Source organism: Phoenix dactylifera, unplaced genomic scaffold (genome assembly GCF_009389715.1).
Source record: "Phoenix dactylifera cultivar Barhee BC4 unplaced genomic scaffold, palm_55x_up_171113_PBpolish2nd_filt_p 001240F, whole genome shotgun sequence".
Lineage (NCBI taxonomy): Eukaryota > Viridiplantae > Streptophyta > Magnoliopsida > Arecales > Arecaceae > Phoenix > Phoenix dactylifera.
In genome coordinates this window covers 31,769-48,290 of record NW_024068575.1, presented here as the reverse complement: position 1 = coordinate 48,290, position 16,522 = coordinate 31,769, and the positions used below count along the sequence as shown (strand labels likewise).

Genomic DNA, 16,522 nt, shown 5'->3' with positions numbered 1-16,522 from the left:
GGTTGAGATTTGTCACAAAAAATAAGATAGCAGCCATACAAGGTGGAGAAGAAAAAAGAAGATGAGGAAAATGTAGATGATATAATATGGAATAGGAACTAACATGTTCACATACTTCGTCTGATGCACTAAATCAACAATGATGCTCAGTCTCCAATAGCTAAGGGAATGCTTCATGTGCACCTTTTGTTTGCCTAGTTTCTTATGTATCTGATATTCCTTTCCCCTCTCTCTTTTATATGCTCTTTGTAAGATCAATGACACAGCAGCCAAATAAATTGATTATTAGAGTAATTTTCAGAAACAATGATGGGAAAAGCAGATTTACCAAGTAAGAGCACAAATTTCACTTATAATTGCAAGCGAGTAATGAATTTGCGCAACGCGAGCGAGTAATGAAAACATACACAGAGGAAGCATCAAGTTGAAGTCCATATGATTTTGCAGGAACATTTAGAGAAGAAATACATGATATTATATTTAGTTTATGGCATAAGACTTACCCAAAGGGCAATAACAGGGGTCGACGACGCATCCATCAAGCATCATTCTTACCTGTGAATCGTGATCTTGGTCCAATCAGGAAGGCCATGTTGCCCCGCAAAGGCTCGACTTACCATAGAGGATTTCCAGAAAATCGAACAATGATCGAAGGAGGAAGATCGAAAGCAGAAGAAAGAGCGGAACTAAAACAAATGGAAAAACAGCGGCAAATTAGTACTTTGGAAAAACAGAATAAGAGTTCCTAGAAATCAGTGTTGTTAACATTGAACATTGAAAGTCCTCATTGCAAGGAAAAACATTTACAATATTTACAAGAAGATGATCACCATCAATAACAGAAATCAAGTATAGATACATTTTGCTCAACCCCAAAAGCCCACCTCCCTATTACCAACATGTTTGCAAAGGGCAAAGGCGAACATTATGGGCTCGTTTGGTTCGCGGGAAGCATTTTTTCTCCTAGGAATATAATTCCTGTGGAATAAATTTCGAGAAAGAGGATGCCTAGGAAAGTACTTTTAGCATGTTTGGTTGATCATGGGAAAGTGACAAATTTTCAAAGTGCTTATGTTTGGTTAGCCATCCACTTTTATGGGAAAGTTATGTATAATTTCTATTATGTCTTTAATAAAAATTAGGTCTTTCATGCCTCTTTAATGCTTCTTTGATGCTGAAGGGCCTTTTTGGAAAAAAATAAAAATATAGTGATTTCCGCCTCATGGAAAAGTAACTTTCGCATATTTCTCATGGGAAAGGCTTACCATGAAATATGTGAATCATATTTCTATGAGAATACAACTTTTTCATCTCTCTTCTTTGAAAACTTCAACCAAACAAGAGACATTTTATTACTTTTTTGTTGACCACACCACTTTTCTCTCTTTTTTTTCCGCGAATCAAACGAGCCTGCCTACAAATTTGATAGGCATGGAGAAAACAATAAGGGACTGCACAGGAAAGGGGGAACACACCAGAACTTAAAGTTAAGAGCAAAAGACTGTAATGGCCATGTTTCCTTACAAGAATCAAAGCATACCCGGTCCTTCCCTCTTTTTTATTTTGCGTAAAAAACCTCAGCAGCACCGATCAACGTTGTCCCTGCGGGATTATCCAACGAAGAGCCCGAGCCTAATCTCCCTGTCCGTACGGACTGCCATGTCAACCGCGAGACACCGTACCGCTGACATCCGAGCCTCAATCCAATTACCATCCTACCCTTATCCCGACGGGTAGGATCAAGGATTGTTTCGTCCATAAGGGTTCTAAGTTATCCACGGCTTCCCCCGGGCGCGACTGGAGTCCAAATTTTATCTCGAGAACGGAAATTCCTACTGAAGCCAAAACCCCCTGGACCTCCCAGGAATACCATAAAAGGATCAAGGATTGTTTCGTCCATAAGGGTTCTAAGTTATCCACGGCTTCCCCCGGGCGCGACTGGAGTCCAAATTTTATCTCGAGAACGGAAATTCTCAGGGGTGTTCCTCTTTTTTCGTTCTGAAGGAGAAGGAATATCCCCTCGCGATTTCTGTCTCCGTTCTCTTCCTCCCATCGCCCTTGTCTCTTCCCCTCTCTTATTTGATTCCGATCTCCTTCCGCCGTTTGGAGAGATACTGCTCCGCTTTTTCGATCTTTTCTTCGGTATCTGATCCCAAGGCGAGCCTTTTTTTTCTGCGGCGGTGCCAGATTCCGGCAAGTACCGCAAGATTTCGTTCTGTTTTGCGGCGGAGCCATCCGGAAAGATTGCTTCTTGAAGAGGTTTGGGCGGGGTGTTGGGGTTTTTGTTCGCGTTTTGGATTTTCGACCCGGATTTTGGAGTTAGGGTTTTTAGGCTTGGCGCAACATGCCGCGGAGTTCCCGCCATAGATCGCACAGGGAGCACAAGTACCGCGAGCGGTCAGACTCTGAGGAGGATAGGAACTCGAGGGACCCCAAGGAGAGGGTTGAAGAGCGGGACAATGGTTCTAGGGTTTCGAGGGATCTGGAATCTAAGAAGCGAACTTCCTCTTCTGTGCCGCAGCCATCGCAGGGGAAGGATCAGACTGGTGCTGGTGGGGGGTATGTGTCTGTGGAGCATGGGAGGAAGCGGAAAGATAGGGAAGAGGATTCGGCAGCGAGTGATCGGTTGAATGGCGCTAGAGAGGATGATCGCGTGGCTGATCTGGGCCATATAGATGAGAACTTTGGGCTTGCGGAGTCGAAGAAGGCCCCAAAGTCGAAGCTTTCTGCTGTTGCTTCGAGGGAAAGGGCAAGCAGAAGGCCTGAAGGTTCCGCTGAAAGGTATGAGGATGGTAGCAGTAAGGTCGAGTTGACGAAGCGACGGTCGGAGAAGGATTTGAGTCGTGATTGGAGTCATAGAGAAAGCATCAGCCAATGCAAGGATGCAAAGGAGAAGGGGAGGGAGCGTGGATCAGAGAAGGATTTAAGCCGTGATTTGAGCCATAGAGAAAGCAGCAACCAGTACAAGGATGCAAAGGAGAAGGAGAGGGATCGTGGATTGGAGAGGGATAAGAAGGTCCATGGATCCAGGCATGAGAGGCCCAATGATGCTGGGAGTTGGAACCAAGCGGCCAAAACAGGCTTCTCTGAAGAGGAGAGAGCACTGAAGAAGGATAGGGAACTTACTGGTAAGATGACCTGTTACTTTGGCCTTTTCTTTTCCAGATTTCCTCATGATTACTTTCTCCAACAATATATGCTTGTTAGGTTGTTATACGACAACCATACGGCAAGTTCTGTAATATCGTTCGGTACTTTCGGAACTGACATTGATGCGTGTTTTGTGCATCACATAGGTTTTGAATTTAGTTAGGTAGTACTACTATTAATGCACGTCCAAATGCATGTCTAGATGCATGTGGTTATCGCTCTAGCTTTTAGGTACAGGATAAAAAAATTTATCGTGGACTAGGCATTAATATGCCTTCCTCAAAATATTGATGAAATTGTTTATGACTTATGAGGCATATCTTGCTACGACCAACAAATCATGATTATTTTGGATTTGGGAGGATGAGGGACTCTTATCATGTGTAGAGTCAAAGAGAGTCCCCCCTCGGACTCCTGCTTCTTGGAGTTCAACGACGTTTATACCTTTTTCTGTAGAAGTTTAGTATGATTTAAGTGAACCCTAAGTAAGGTTATTATAGAAATTGAAAAGTTTGGAAACTTGCTGCTTTTGTATACTCTTAAGACTACTATTAGAATGGTAACCAGCACAGTTATCAAAATTTACAAGTTTATGAAAAAAACATACTAATACAAATGCGGTGAGTGGCACGTAGGCACCTGACTGCTCATTCCCAATGTCGATTATCTGGGATTTCATAAGTTTGATGCTGCCATATCGTTCTTCTACTGTAATTATTTGTATAATCATGTGACTGAAAAAGTATATGCAGGAAAAGTGTATGCAGCAAATGCCTTGATTCTGATGCATAATAGAAAACAAGCTCGTGATTCTCATTGGGCTGTCATGCATTACTTGTTAGCTATATCTGTGAGGATGGTGCAAGGCTGCCCTTAGTGCTAGTTAGGTCTTTTCACATTCTTGTGGCTATTATGTGTGGACTAGATGCAAGCTGTCCATCTTTTTTGTCTGTTAACTTGTTCTTATGTTTCATCAAAAAATAAAGAAACTTCTTGTTATTTTTCGCTCGCTTGAATATTCAATTCTTGTAGGTCTCATGGAGTTCGCTTTAACACCATATAATAGACAGTATCCATCATTACATATTGCTCTCATAGGATTAAGTTAGATTGAATTTTTGAGTGGGGTTATTTATAGTCACTCCCCCAAAAACTAGGGGATTGTGTGATTGGACTTGTTACCAAAGACTTGATTCTGTTCTATAGAGTGTCGATTCCATGCCATAGAGGGTCGGCCGATGCCATTTTTTCAATTTCTGTCTTTAAGTGGTTAATCAATAATCATAGATGAGTTCTTCTAGGGTATCAAGAAAAGTGCCAAATGGATCTTATATGGAACTTCACATAGCCAAGCATTAGATTTCAGGTCAAACCCTAATAAGAGGGAATACAAAGGGTAAAATGTAGGGATGACTGCTTTCTCCCTTTCTTAAACTCCTATTGTTTGCAATAATTGTGGAAATCTTAATGGCACTCTAGAATGGCAAATTCAGTAGTTTCTCTTCTATATGATATCTTTTTAAGGCTTGACATGAACGCTCTATTTCTTCTTACTTCTGCATTGAAGGCCTTGGCTTTTTCCTTGGGAACAGGCAAAAGGTATGGGTACAATGCTTTCCATGGACTGAACTTTATCGATCTTCTCTCTCTCTCTCTCTCTCTCTCTCTCTCTCATTTTTCCATGTTTCAGAACGACATCGCCTACTTTTTTTTAATGCATGCTGTTTTAGAACGTCAAATGATGTGGCCAAACTGACTTTTCTAAATTGAAGTAATCATGTTTTGAGTCTCTTAGCAACATGATATCTTTAATTTAGTCAAAAGATAGAAGGGGTAGGAGGTGTTTTTATGAAGGTTGATGAAATGGGTTATGCAATAAGAATTTAAAGGGTCTTGTTGGTGGAGTAATAAAAAGTGTGCTACTAGGTGGTGATTCACTAACATACTTTGTTCTGATGTCAAGCTGTTTATCTGTTTAATTCACCACATTTGCCACCTAACATACTTTGTTCTGATGTCAAGCTGTTTATCTGTTTAATTCACCACATTTGCTACACCATTAGGGGAAGTATTTATATCATTTTTTTTTTATTTCGATTGATACTGATTAGATGTCCACCAATTTTATAAGATGCACATATGATGGGTCAGTCAGAATATGTCCATCTGTCTCATGTGAAACTTGATATTTTGACTTTCTCACCCTCACCCGGGTCAACTGACAAACATTTTTAGGTTATTGACAACAAGAGCGTCATCTAAACCAATGAATAGAGTAGTTTTGCGATAATCAGCTAACCTCCCTAAACCTTTGAAGAAGTTGAAGCCCCAGTATTGCGAGCTCATGGATGATCAGAATCATTGCAGTAACCTTCGAGAGTGATTATTTTCTTTGGCAGAAATGACTAGTTACTTATTTATGATTAAAATACTTCTGTACCCTTGGTTGCATTATTGTTCCTATACATGTTTTGGTTGTTGCAGGCGAAATGGCAGTCTTAAAGGTTATTGACTATTTATTATCATGATTTTTAGTTTTATTATAATTTTGACATTTCATTTAACAATTTTCTATGATTTTGACATTCTATTTTTTGAGGGCATTGTTGTCTTGTTTACAAACTTGTATCCTACTTATTTGAATTTGAAGTTGAAACATGAAAGATGACAATGACTCCAAATTCTGTTTGATGAATATTGCTATCAGTTTTTTTTTTTTTTTTTTTGTTGCTTCTAAACTGCGTTTGTCCCTTCCTTGGACTGCATGCACTAGCTACATTACTAGGGGGGAGGGAGGCAAAGCAGGGGAATAAATCTTCTACTTTTGGAATTTCATGATCTGTTAGAGTCCTCTACTGCTGATAACAGTTCTCTTTTTTTTATTTTCTGTGAAAACTCTTAATTCTTTTTGATATTTTATAGAACTGTCTGAAGCAAAACAATTCTAAGATACATATTTTCTGTAAGCATGATAAAATTTCTCATTATGAACGTATTATTCCAACAGAATTGGGGATTTGACGAGTCTGGTGGACAGGTGATGGAGAAGTCAGTTAATAATATTTAAGGTAGTTAGATTATTACAAATCTTAAGAAGTCAATTTGGTTGCTTAAGGATAAAGCTGAGAGCTCATAAGTCGACCATTCAGGAAAAATAATCTTAGATGAGTCTTCTTTAACGCATTTTTCTGTGAAATGATGATCTCCACATTACTTAATTGTAATTAGATCTTTCATTTTAGAATACTTAGACATATTACACTATCCAAATTAGGTAAGGATCTAGATTATATTGGTCTCCATGGAACATTTAAAAAAAAACAGTCTTTGTTGCAATTCATAAGTTGTGTTTTTTTTTTAAAAAAATAGTGGATTTGATGTAAATATCTTTCTTTCATTATTGCAGTCTCAATCAAATTAATGCTACACTCTATTTTGTGTTTTCCATGTTTCAGTGTAAAGAAAAAATTATCTACCTTTCTGTAAATCAGATCCTTAGATCTGCTGTACTGTTCTGGAGGTAAAAAAATAGTGTGTGTCATTTTTAGTTATAATACTGGCTTCGGCAACTGGTTGAGTGTCAAGTGGTGATTCTTGCCAAGATGGAGCAAAATGCTATTGGTTGGTACAGTAGCCTCAGTGAATGCGTTAGCTTTTAGTTCAATTTGGCTAGGCCAGTGGTGATAACAGTGGCACAAATCAAGCCCTCATTGTTGGAATGAGGAAGGATAGGCACAGAACTTTGTTAAAATAACCATAAAGTAGAGCACTCAAGTATATTTTTTGTTATTTTGATGGCAAGGGATTTGTTATATTGATTTAGGTATGTTATCATGCAAGTTATTCTTTCTTTTTTTCTCTAGTTACTTGGTTCTTTTTGGGGTAAAAGATCCCCCTATCAAATAAGCTAGGATTGTCACTTTGACTGCATGGTGTTTTGATATAGACTTTTGCTATAATTTTATAATTGAATATGCATATTCTTGTAGTTTAGATTTCGGAGATAAAATGTGAAACTGATTGACTGATTCCTTTCTTTTCGTTTTAAATGTATATGGAGATATACAATTGATTTGATAAGAAGAAGGATGGTGGAGGCTCAGATCGGAACAAAAATAGTATATAAAACCAACAATTTATTTTTATTGAAAAGTGTAGCAGAACTTCTAGAAAGAACTCTAGACAGCAGGGATGCCTAGATAACATGTTATCAGATGATGTGAAAAGCATGCCCACTAATAACTTTCATTGTCCCTACAATCAAGGTCAATCTTGTGAACACCTTCTGAGCTATGCTGCATCATTTGTTAATATGAGCTAGTTAAATTCTTGTCTGCATCTTTCTGGTTTTGAGTATTGAAGCCCTGTGTATCATGCATGTGCCATCTAGGGATCATGGTGGTATGTGTACTATGTTGTACCATGTTACACAAAGCTGTCAAAGAGCTTTGTAGCTGGTGTTTTAAGGTTTATTTGTTGAAACAGACCAATATTTAATTGCTTTATATTATTTCATAGGTGTTTTGAAGAAATAATGCGGCCATCAATTACTTCACAGAAATCTAGCATTGAAAGTCATCCTTGGCATCATTGTCAATTGCTGTCCGACATAGTACATACAAATTGCATAGTTAGGTAACTGTTGATAGAAAGAATTAAACAAATAGGAAACAATTTAGATGATTTCCATGTTCTGTTGCAGCCTTGAGAATAATATATACTGTTAGTTTCACTAGTGGTACGATCTCATGTACTCCATATACTCGACAAGATTGTGGTAAGCACTGACCACCACTGCCAACATAGGTAGCAAGCACATACTATATTAGTTTGGTACGGGGAAGGTAGCTATTAGTGGTGGTTGCACTTGCATATGCCTTCTAGGTATCCAATGACCAAAATATTTGAAACTGTCCAACTGTGCAAGTCATGTCTGTATATGAGTTACTAAATCTTGTTATGATTTTCACATGCATAAATAGGCACTACAGATCTTTCAGTTAAAACCATGAATACGCTAATAGAGATGCTAAACTCCCATATGAGATATAATTACTAATGGATCTCACCCAATTTGAATAATTTGGAGATCCTCCATTATAGCTTCTAAACCCCTGTCTCCCAGAGGATGTAGATGACATCAAACTGTGGTTCCTCTCATGGCATAATTTCTTCAATTTGCACAATTTTGAATTGAAGTGAGAAAAAATCTAGCTGGTCCCCTTTTTATATTTACTAATTTCTTTTAGCAAACATGCAGGTTGCTCCTTACTTTAGTCTCCCAATTCTTTGTTGCATTAGCTTACACCATCTTAACCAATTCACTGTAATTTAAAAGTAATGAATATTTTTGCTGTTCATTTGATTTACTCTTAGCCGGTTAGCCCTGTATTTCTTAGTTTTTCCTTTATCACTTTAATTGATCAGCATTCTGATCCATTTGAAGCTGTCAATGTTATTGCTGCCTTATAAAAAAAATATTACATTTCAAAGGCATTTGATGCTGCAATACTTTAAAGGGTTCATAACACTGCTATTTCCAGTTCAAATTTACATGAAAAAGATGTGGTTGTTTGGCATTAGGTTGAAGGCAGTTGTTGGTAAAATGGTTCAGTTAGTAATGAAGTCTGACATGTTAATTCATTTCATTTTTATGTTTGAAATTCTCCCTCAGTTGAATATCTGCCTCTCATCTGAATCTTCTTTTTTAAAATCCCAAGATCAACTTGAACCAGTTACCAGGTTTCAGTTACTATTTTCCATCTTCAGTCTTTTGCCTGTTTCTGTGGAAATTCAAACTAGAGAACTGTCTTTTGCAGATCAGTTAGGTTATGAAAAGGGATTAACAGTTTGTTCATTTTCCTGTTTTGGCATATTGTAAGAGAAATAGCTAAAGAGGCATATAAAGCACACCACTAATTGATGTAGTGAGTATATGGATGTCCCTTAGATTGTTGTACTGAGATTAGGTGTGCACATACATCAGATGTTGAGACCTGAAATACATTGGAATGATCACAGTGAGATCTATACTTGTTGTTTCACAGTCTTAGCTTTGAATTAAGTGTTTCGGAGGCTAAAACTACTGAACTCTCAGACAGGTATATTTTCTTTCCATTATTTATAGTAGGTCATTAGGTTTTTCTAAAGCAAGAATAACAGTAAAATGTAGCTTGAGCTTGCTAATAGCTAAAAAATTAACCTTTTCCACAGTGCCATATTGCCGGCCAATATTTTCTTGCCACCATTTTTCTCCGTTGGTTACAGCAAGGATTTCATTTTTTGGGTTTCAGTCAAATATATAATCGTTAGCTTTTGACATCTTATGCGAGATTTTTCTAGATCTGTTCAAACCAAACTCTATTCTTTAGCATTTCTACATTTTCCTAATAACTTGTAAATAATATAAACTCTTTGAAACTAAGATTGGAGGTTCAGGGTTGGGCTAAAATATGGTTGCCAGAAGGTCTCATTGATGTGTTTTGATATGTTCAGTTTCCGTCATGGACTAGACTGTAGGTTATGGTTCTTATGAATAGCTCTCCCAGTAGGCCAGATTTGGGATCCTTCTGTATTGAATTTAGATTTTGATTTCAAATTTGTTTTGATATCTGGATTAAGGGCATGGAATTTGATAGGCTTCCTCACCCCTTTCTGGATTTGTTCCAAGATGATAAATATTGGATATTTGGATCCGATGAACTTGATAATATATTGAACTCAAGTTTGATCGTTACAATTGGGGAGGGAACTTTTTTTTCTAGGGGGCATGCATCTCTTCCACTGCATATACATGGTCTAAGCTTTCATGCTTGGATTAAGGTATTTTCTCTAGATCATTTTCAATCTTTCAGTCTGCCTGTTGGGTACCACTTTCAGGGAGAGTGATTCTGCTGATGTCTAGTTTTTATGATTTGGTCCTCTGAAGTCAATTATATTAGGAAAAGAAAAATTTTCATCAGGTTTACAGAAGTTGGTTTATGATAGATTGATGGCCTTGAAAGATGGTTTTTCTGTTAAATGTTTCAGAATTACCATTATTTAATTTATGAGCTAGTTGAGTGACAGAGTGTAGAAAACACCGAACCTAAAAGTTGTTTTAGGCTTTAAGCAGGTCACTAAATAATTTAATTATTTGTAACATAATGTTGTATAGTTTCTCTGATAGGTATATTTTGCTAGAATCACTTTGAGCTGAAATATGAAGAGTTAACCATGCCTTTTGAAACTGTCAGAAGAAGACACTGAATGTGATTCTCCTCTGCAATTCTTTTTATTAAGTCGTACCGTTTAATTTACTTTCCCTATTATCAGTATATTTGTTAGGCAAAAGCTCTGGATCGAATTTATGTTTACTTGTTATGCTGAAGTCCAGATATATGAGTCTTGATAATGGAGGTCATGATGACTCCTTTAGAAAAAGTATATGAGGTCGGGTATAAGCATATTTGAATATAAATTATGAAATCAAGTGTCAACTTTGGTGAAGCAGTACTTGTGCTATTCATTATGTGTAATTTCATCACATGTAATTGAACTTGGGAGGTGTCTAGAGTTGCATCATCAAGGAAGTGGTGGAGGCCTGGCAATGATGTTGATAGGGTTTTAAATCTGTTTTATGCTCGAATATGTGAGGACCCCAGATAACTTGTAGTAACTCGAACATGCACGTTAAAGTGATACTTACACCTGGCCTCTATTATGCTGTTGATTTATATAAATAAAAATATCTTTGTTACTATGGCAGCATACACCACTAATAGTTTCTGTAACATATAAAAATGGTCATTTTTGAGTTTAATATGGTACTCTCCCGTGAAAAAATGCTTATATGTTTTATGTTGTGTTGAATATTGCTAGAGGAAGAGGGTTCCATTCTTCAAAGGATCATATTTACTCTGTATCCTATTAGTTATTGGGTACGGATAGCTAATGAGAAATTAACAGTTTCGAGGGAAAACTCTAAACAATCCATCAACCTAGATAGATTTTGAGTATGCTTCCTCTTAATTTGGCAATGCCTGTTGTCAAGTCTAGAGACCTTGCAGCACATTGACAATAAGCTCAGGGTTTTAAAAGATGAGAACATCATCTGCAAGCCAATTTGACAAGGTTGTGGAGAGGCCATTAACCTTATGGGGTCCATAATAGAGAGATCCTTATGGGGCCCATAAGGGGAGATGGCAAGCTTGTCTGTGCTAGCCTTTCTAATCATAGGAATTCCTTTCAGAGGTTAGCATGTATAATCACAACCTATCAGGCATCTGTTCAGGATTTTTTTGTGCAAACCAACAGCAGGTACAATATGTATTCGTGAAACATTTGTTACAGTGCCCATTTATCTTCTACTTGCTTGAGATCTTGGAAGTATGAACAGTATCAAATGAAGCATTGATTATGATGATCAAGTTACACGCTTGGAACATGTATTTTATTTTGTTGTGATTTGTGAAATGGCTGTCTGGTTAATATATGCATTTATTAAAAGATTAGTTGATATGTGCTTCTGTTGACCTCATTACATCGGGGAAAGTTTATGAGGGGAATTCTATAAAATAAGTTCTCACAGTAATCATCGATCCCCAATCATGTTCTCAAACATCCCACTTTGACGATTTATCCTTCTCTGTTGGAGATAAAATGTTGTGCGACATTTTTCTCTTTGGTTGATAATAAAGCATAATGTACTCCTCTTTTTTTATGCATCTAATTTCTTTTTTATCGGTGCTTGCTATGTTTAATTAGTCTCTTTTGCCTAGACAGTTAAGCACTGTGTTTTTCTTTTGTACCTGTTAAATTACGGAAGGGAGGAGATGTACTAGAAATTTTCTTGATATGTATAATGTAGTCCATCAACATTATTTATTAAGAATATTTTTGACAATAACGATCAAGCATTATTTTTTAATTATATATTTCATTTGTTTTTGGGTTTATAGAATGGCAAATACGAGATGAATTGCGCAATGCTGAGTTGGAGAAGGAGCTTGAGAAACCTATGAGGGGGGGAGATGGCTCTGCTGATAGAGATAAATGGCAGAGTGATGGCAGGGATAGTGATGATAGGCGATTATCTTCAAGAGACGATTGCCCCAGAAATGAAAGCGATAGAAATGAAAGGCACAGGGATGAAAGGCATAAAGATGGAAAGTATAGAGATAAACATCGGGAGGATCTTGACAGAGATCAAAGGCATCGAGATGACAGACACCGAGAAGAGCTTTCCTCAAGGGATCATACTAGCAACAGATCTGACAGTAAGCGTCACAGGGATGAAAATAGGATTTCAGAGAATCGTTATAAGAGAAGTAAGCCTCAGGATAGTGATCATGGTGGTTCTTATTTTGAGGATCACAGCACCAAATATAAGGATTCGAGGGAAAGGAGGAGGTCATTTGATGAAAATGACGCTTATGGTGACTCGAGGCCTCAAAGTGCAAAAGAGTCACATGGCGACGTTGACAGAGCTAGGCCAGACAAGATTGATTCCAATCGCAGCAATAAACGACCAAAGAGTTCTCCCAGCTCTGTTGGTCATGCCATTAAGGATCAAAGCAGGTATGAGCAGGTTTATCTATTATATGCTGTTTACTCCCATTATACTTGGTAGTGCCTGGAACCTTCGGTCTTCATATCCAGTACCTTCATGATCGGTGCCTGCTTTAATTCATTCTCTTTGCATATAATTCAGTGAGATTATCGTGGGAACAAATAGTTGACCTGAAAGGGTGCACATATTGCATTTAAAATTAATTTAGATGGATACAATTTGGACATGGACCTGATATAGCTTTGTGTCCATTTGAGGTTGTTATAACATTGCATGTAGAAAGCCCCACTCCCTCCCACAGTCCCTCCCTCCCCCCCCTTCTCTCTCTCTCTCTCTCTCTCTCTCTCTCTCTCTCTCTCTCTCTCTCTCTCTCTCTCTCCAACTGATTATTTGACTATCTGGAGTGTGTGGGGTTTGAAAGGATGTGCCTGTGTGATGGAGATACCCTATTGAGCGGTACTCCTGTATCTCTAGCTCCTGATGTGTCTTCCCTTGTTGAAGTTCTCTTTCCATGGATCTCTTTAGTTTTGTTGATAGCCTGCTTGTCAATCTGGTGTTCTTCTGCGCCATATAACTTATATATGTGGTGCAGGAAATAACTTATGTGATCATTGTTTATGTACTAAAGTTTAAGGAATTGTTTTAGTTAGAAATATTCTTTACTTGAATTAATTAGACAGTTGACAGTGGGAAGTGTATAATGTGCTTTCATCTTTATATCTTCAGGCATAGCTTGAGGCAAGCAGAGCCTGCACGCCAAGAATTGCCATCTGGAGAGAGAGATCACTATAGTGTAGCTACCATGGGAGATCTTGCAGGCGTTTCAGGAGGTCGTGATAGAACTTCTGATTCACGGTCTTTAGAGAAGACCAAAACAAAGGATCACGTTGCTTCAGGTGAATATCTGATTGAAACAGCTGCATCTTCCAAATTTGGCAAGACCCAAAGATCAGATGGTCGATCCCCATCAGTTCAGTTAATGGAGAAATCTCATTCAATCGATCGACAATTTTTATATAGAGGCGGCACAAGGCGTAGTCATGATATTGAAGATGTGGCCAAAAAAAGCAGCTCTTACAGGGATCAAAGAGATTATCCCATTGCAGATGTCAGAGAGCGAAAGTTACTATTGAAGAACCCTAGTATGGATGATTATTCTAAGGCAGAGAACTGTGAACATGTTCCTCTTGGTCCATCTTCTTTCAACCGAAATGATCGTTTCCTTGGAAGTTTACCGGGTCATCTTCCACCTCCGCAGCCTGTCAGGCATGGAATTGACAGTCCAGTTTTGGGTTCATACGAAGAGGATAACATATCTCAAATTGGGGATCGCAAATCCAGTAGCCGTTACAGAAAAAACAGTGATCTCAATACTGGTAGAGGACAGGGAAGTGATTGGAAGAGTATCCCAACATGGCCATCTCCAGTTGCTAACAGTTTCCCGCCTTTCCAGCATGGACCGATGCCTCCTGGATTTCCTTCTTCTATGCAGCATTTTCCTGCTCCATCTCTATTTGGTATGAGACCATATATGGACGTGACCCATGCTCATGTCCGCCCATTTGGGTGGCATAATATAATGGAGAGTCCATATCCTCCTCAGTTGCAAGGGTGGGATGGAAGAAATGGTGTACTCGGTGATGATTCCCATGCCTATGGGAGACCAGAATGGGATCATCAGAATAGGCATCTAATGGACAGCAGAGGATGGGAGACGAGTGCTGCTACATGGAAGGTACAACATGGAAACTTGAATATAGAGATTTCTCAGCCTCAGGAGTCAGATTATTCAACTCATTCACTGCCAGATGAAGGTTGGGCTGGGCAGTCTGGCAACAAGTCAAGCAGTGAACAGGCCCGTTCTGAAAGCTCTGAAATCAAGCGATCTATTGATGCACCTTCTGCTAAGAATGCTGCTGAAGCACCTCCAGAAACTATAGATGAAAAGACCCCTGTTCCTTCTAAAACAGCAGGAGATGATCGGTCCCGTTATTGCTGTAATTACCTTTCTAAGCTTGATATCTCTGTTGACCTTGCCTCCCCAGAGTTGTATAAACAATGCTTAACGCTATTGGGAACTAGGGACCCTGGTGTATGTAATATTTCAAAGCATGGATGCCATCAGGTACTTACAACATTTATTGTATTAAACAAAAAAATTTTGTTGTGTACCTTCATGTATAATGTACATGTGGGTGTTGATTATCAAATTTCTTCTGTTACAGAACGTTAACGATGTGAATAAAGTGGTAGGGAAGAGTCCAAATAACCTCTTAACTTCTCTGTTTCCTACAAATACAGAGGCTTATTTTCAGGTATATTCATGCTCTGTGGTGCTCTGCTAATTTAACTTTTCTTTATGTATTTTTAGGCTTTATTCTTCTTGCAAACTTCTAGTTTGCATGCAGATAAACTGAGATGCAAAAACCTTTCAGATTCATTCGATGGTGCTTAATTTAGATTCTTAAATTCTAACTGCCAAACATGGAGGGTTCAGTTACCTGTGTGAAGGCACTTTGTGTGACACACCGACCATGTGTACAGAGACATTTTTGTTTTGCAAAATGGCTGGTTGAGAGGTTGATTTAATCATTTAGGCTCATTGCTTTTTGGTAGTTTAGGGCTCTCCTCGTCTTGTCTTCCAGAATACCCACATTCCGCTATCATGTGCATAGATGGCTGTGTCCTGAACTTTTTCTGTATGTGTTTTTGCATATTGTAGACATATTTCCTGCCAATCTGAGTCTCACGACTCAAGTTTTCCACGTTAAGGTGGCTGTTTGTTTGCCCAGTCCTAATTCTATGAAAATACATATGAGGACCTTAAATTTAAGGTGGTTTTATTAATAACCCTGTTGGGATGCATATCATATTTCCCACTTTGGATAAAGTGAACATAATAAAACTTAGTCCGACCTTCTTTTTCTTTTTGAACTCAACGTTCACCATCATTTGTATACTTGTGACGACTCATAGTGTAGTACTGAGATGGGAAAAGAAGTTAATACATCTCTCCCGTGAAAGCATATTAATGACAGTTGCAAACAATTGCCAATTAATTTGTTAATGGCATGTGTGCTTGCTCCATGGTTTGAACTGCGCAGAGAGCCATGTCACTGTATAAGAAGCAGCGCGATGTAGCAAAAGCGATGTTCCCTGTTGTAACTGCAAAAGGAGAAAAAGATTCTCTGGAAGTGTCTGATGCAGATAAAGCGAAGGTGATTGATGAGCAGCCTCCTGAAGAAATGTCATTGGCAAATGCTAATTCCTGTAGGAGCAAAGAAGAAGAGGGGAGCAATGTCATCGCTGAAGCCAAAGATAACGTTTCTGCTGATGCCAAGGAACGGAAGAACACCAATGCCAATGCACCAGGCGATCTTTCTGGTGATGCCAAAGAACAGCATTCTGATGTCATTTCTGATGCAGTTGTTTTTGGTGAGGGTTCACAGGCATGTGAGGCTGTGAGGTCAGAATGTAGGGTAAATTTAAGCCGGATACCTATTTCTCCTGAGAGTACACATTGAAACAATTTTTATTCCATGCTTTTTCTGCAATGCCATCACCAATGAGGATCATGCTCCTCAGCCCATTAATCATGGTTGGATAGATGGCGTCTGAAATTTTTATTTTTCATTCTCCACCCCCCCACAAATACCCATTTCAGTACTTCCCAATTCTCTGTGGAAAATATTCTGCTTCATATGGCTTAAAAAGCGGCTGTCAGCAATATAGATCATAGGAGAAATGGCATGAGAAATCTTTACCTGTATATTAATTTGTATTCCAAGTTGTGTTTGTAGTAATCATCTTGAAAGCCTATCA

The 16,522-nt window shown here is 38.4% G+C and overlaps 1 protein-coding gene across 1 annotated transcript; it reads left to right on the top strand.

Annotated features, from left to right (window-relative positions):
• The first annotated feature begins 1,925 nt into the window (after positions 1-1,925).
• On the top strand, positions 1,926-16,522 carry LOC103702975. The gene is made up of 5 exons (XM_008785648.4): positions 1,926-3,128; positions 12,090-12,708; positions 13,427-14,825; positions 14,926-15,015; positions 15,805-16,522. The coding sequence occupies exons 1-5, from the start codon at positions 2,345-2,347 to the stop codon at positions 16,222-16,224; spliced, it is 3,312 nt and encodes a 1,103-aa protein (XP_008783870.2). The 5' UTR covers positions 1,926-2,344; the 3' UTR covers positions 16,225-16,522.